General features: G+C 36.9%; 1 protein-coding gene across 1 annotated transcript; it reads right to left on the minus strand.

The window, feature by feature from the left end:
• Positions 1–326: 326 nt before the first annotated feature.
• On the minus strand, positions 327–2,427 carry LOC114391785 (UPF0481 protein At3g47200-like). The gene is made up of 2 exons (XM_028352741.1): positions 2,080–2,427; positions 327–1,991 (listed from the first exon to the last, which is right to left on the minus strand). Exons 1-2 carry the CDS (start codon positions 2,107–2,109, stop codon positions 498–500), a joined length of 1,524 nt encoding a protein of 507 aa, XP_028208542.1. The 5' UTR covers positions 2,110–2,427; the 3' UTR covers positions 327–497.
• Positions 2,428–2,827: the final 400 nt, after the last annotated feature.

Below are 2,827 nucleotides of genomic sequence, written 5' to 3' on the forward strand. Positions count from 1 at the left end.
TCGCTGGATTCACTTTTAAAAAAAACTACAAGATCAATGATTCAATTATAACTCTCTTTTAGTTAATTTGAACTAGTTTTTGTATAACTTGAAAGGATTCATGCTCAATGTGGTTCGACTTTCAAAAACACAATAATCAATTGCACTTCACAAAATCAAGAAATTATTAAATGAAATCCCTGTTAATTTTTGCATGACATATAAACATCAGTCATAATTATTTGTTGTAAATTGGAAAAATCAAATATATATATATATATATATATATATATATATATAGATTGATTTGGACCATAAAAATGTAACGATCCAAGACTACCTACCAATTTTTCCATAACATCACAATAATATATACCATTAAAAAATGTTCATAATTTTGTCACCACCATCAAGAAAACAATAAATTATTCTCACCAAACAACTAATTCAAACACACTATTATAAATATTTCAATAGAACCGGAGAATCATCAGCCAACAAATGTTCGTCTACATAACTCAATTTATTTTAGCATGAATCTGGGTGGTGTTAAACAGGTTTTTGTTGTCATCCTCGTGTGGATAATGATAAGCGAGGACTGCATAACAAGTCTGAACAACAGTGAGAAGAGTTATCAACGCTGCAGCGAAGTTGTAACCGCGCCTCAAAAACTTTTGAAGGCCGTAAATCCATTCTGTTATTCGGCTCAAATCATGACACGCAATTATGGGAAACCTCGTGACAAAATTTGTTGCCGAAAATGTGTTCAAGGCATCAATGATGTTGCTGTAACCCGAACCAACGTGGCCCCGGTCAATTCCATTAGCGACGGAACCAAAGAAATCCACCACCTCGTGATTACTCATACCCAACTCATCTTTGATGATTCCCTTGTTCTTAAGAATTTGAACATCGCTGGCGCAACATATCAAATCATTGAAGAGCAAGGCCAGAAAAGTGAACACGTTTGCATACTCTATACCATCCTGTTCAGTGCTGTTTCCAAACTCTTCATTTTTGGACTTGTTTCTATGATGCTCCCACGCAATGAAACTCCTCCACTTTGGTTCCGTTGTTTGAGTGATACGAAGGTGCGGAATTAGCAGCACCCCGTTGTTGTAGCTGAATTGAACACTAAAATCATGAATTCTAAACATTATTGAATTGTCAGAACCAGGGTGAAGTCTGATCGTAACACCAGCAGCTATGAGCCTAGCAGCACAGCGATTCAGTTTTACTTGTTTGATAATAACACTATAATCATCAACATCTACAACAACAGAAGAAGCATCTCGGATTGGAATATCATGCATCCATAGAAAAGTGGAATGAACAAGTTCAACAACATGAGCAGGGTAAATTCGCTTGGGCAATTGTTGTTGCCAAAGGAGCAAAACCATAATTTCTATACTGCTGCTGAGATTGCTACCGGGGAAAAGAATTTGAAACAACTTATCCAGAATGAAAAAGGGTATTTGATTTTCTAACAGCGTGAGGTCAGTCAATACTGCTTCCATTTCCCCGACTTTAGTCCCTAGATCGCTCACTGAGACAGAAACAGACTGTTGCGGGAACACCGCGCTCCAGTCTTTTTCTTTTGAAATGGCGAGCTCTAAGAGAAAACAGCCGTCATACACCATAATTGTGGCCAGATCATACCTGTTGAGCTTGATTTCCTCCCCGTAGCATGCGCGAACTGTTGCGTCTAGCTCCAACATTTCGCGCATGCAGGTTTCGAGGATTTTCGTTCCGTCTCCTTTGGTTCGCGAAAGGAGACACAACATGCAACGCCACTTGATCTCTTCCATTTGTTGTAGCTCCCTTTTGCCCTTGAACCGGGGTCCAATTGACACCACCTTTGGCTCGTAAGCACTCTCGTTCTGTTTCCGGAGTTCCTCCGGAACCACGCAAATGCTGTAGGGTTGACAGTATAAATTGTCTACAGCATCTAACAGTGATTTCGTTGTTTCCCTCCATCTCTTCAAGTTGGCGTCCTCGCCCATGGTTTGAAACTAAGAAAATGAAAATACTAATTAGAAGTTAAAAAGATATTAACCACATATCAATATAATTCGAAACCATGAATTGATTCGTACGTACCTGTTCGGTGTTCTTTACGAGTTCAGTCATCGAAATTAGTGGTTGAATTCGTGAAGGTAAAGAACCGGAGAGATTGCTGGCAGTGAAACTTAAGAGATGGGTTGAAAATAGTGAAGCAAAGGTTTACAAGTTCGATTTGCGCAGATGTAAGGCAGGGTACTGACTAGGCTAAGAAAATTGACATTAATGGAATGGATTTTTACCAAGGAGTTGTTGCAACACTTTTATATGTAAAAGGTTATGAATTAATACCTCTCACGTACTGATATTTATTTTATAAAATCAAGTACCTATACTCATTCCATATACTATAAAAGTGTAGTATTGCAAATTCGGTAACTATATGTGGACACTGATTTTGACGCTATATGTAGGCCTTTCTCCTTATTAAGTTGGATGACGATTAAATTAAAAGTTTGTGAAGTCAATTTTGAGTCATTTTAAACTACAGGATATAAAGTTACGTCTACAAATAAATGATGTAGTGGTGCTGATCATTTTGGACTTTGAAGACACGTGAAACTTTTTTTGTTTTTTATGAAATTATATATATGAAGCTCATCACAAGGAAATAGCATTGACAAAGGTCCACGCCACGGTCTACCCGAAATTGGGCTGGAGAGAAAAGAACAACATAAAAAAAATAGAAAAAAATAGACATGTAATATTTTATTACTCACTAAAATATGTTTTTATATATCTTATGTTTCATAGGATTTTTCTTATAATAGCATTTTCTCCATTAAAT

This window comes from Glycine soja, chromosome 17 (assembly GCF_004193775.1).
Source record: "Glycine soja cultivar W05 chromosome 17, ASM419377v2, whole genome shotgun sequence".
Classification (NCBI taxonomy): Eukaryota; Viridiplantae; Streptophyta; class Magnoliopsida; order Fabales; family Fabaceae; genus Glycine; species Glycine soja.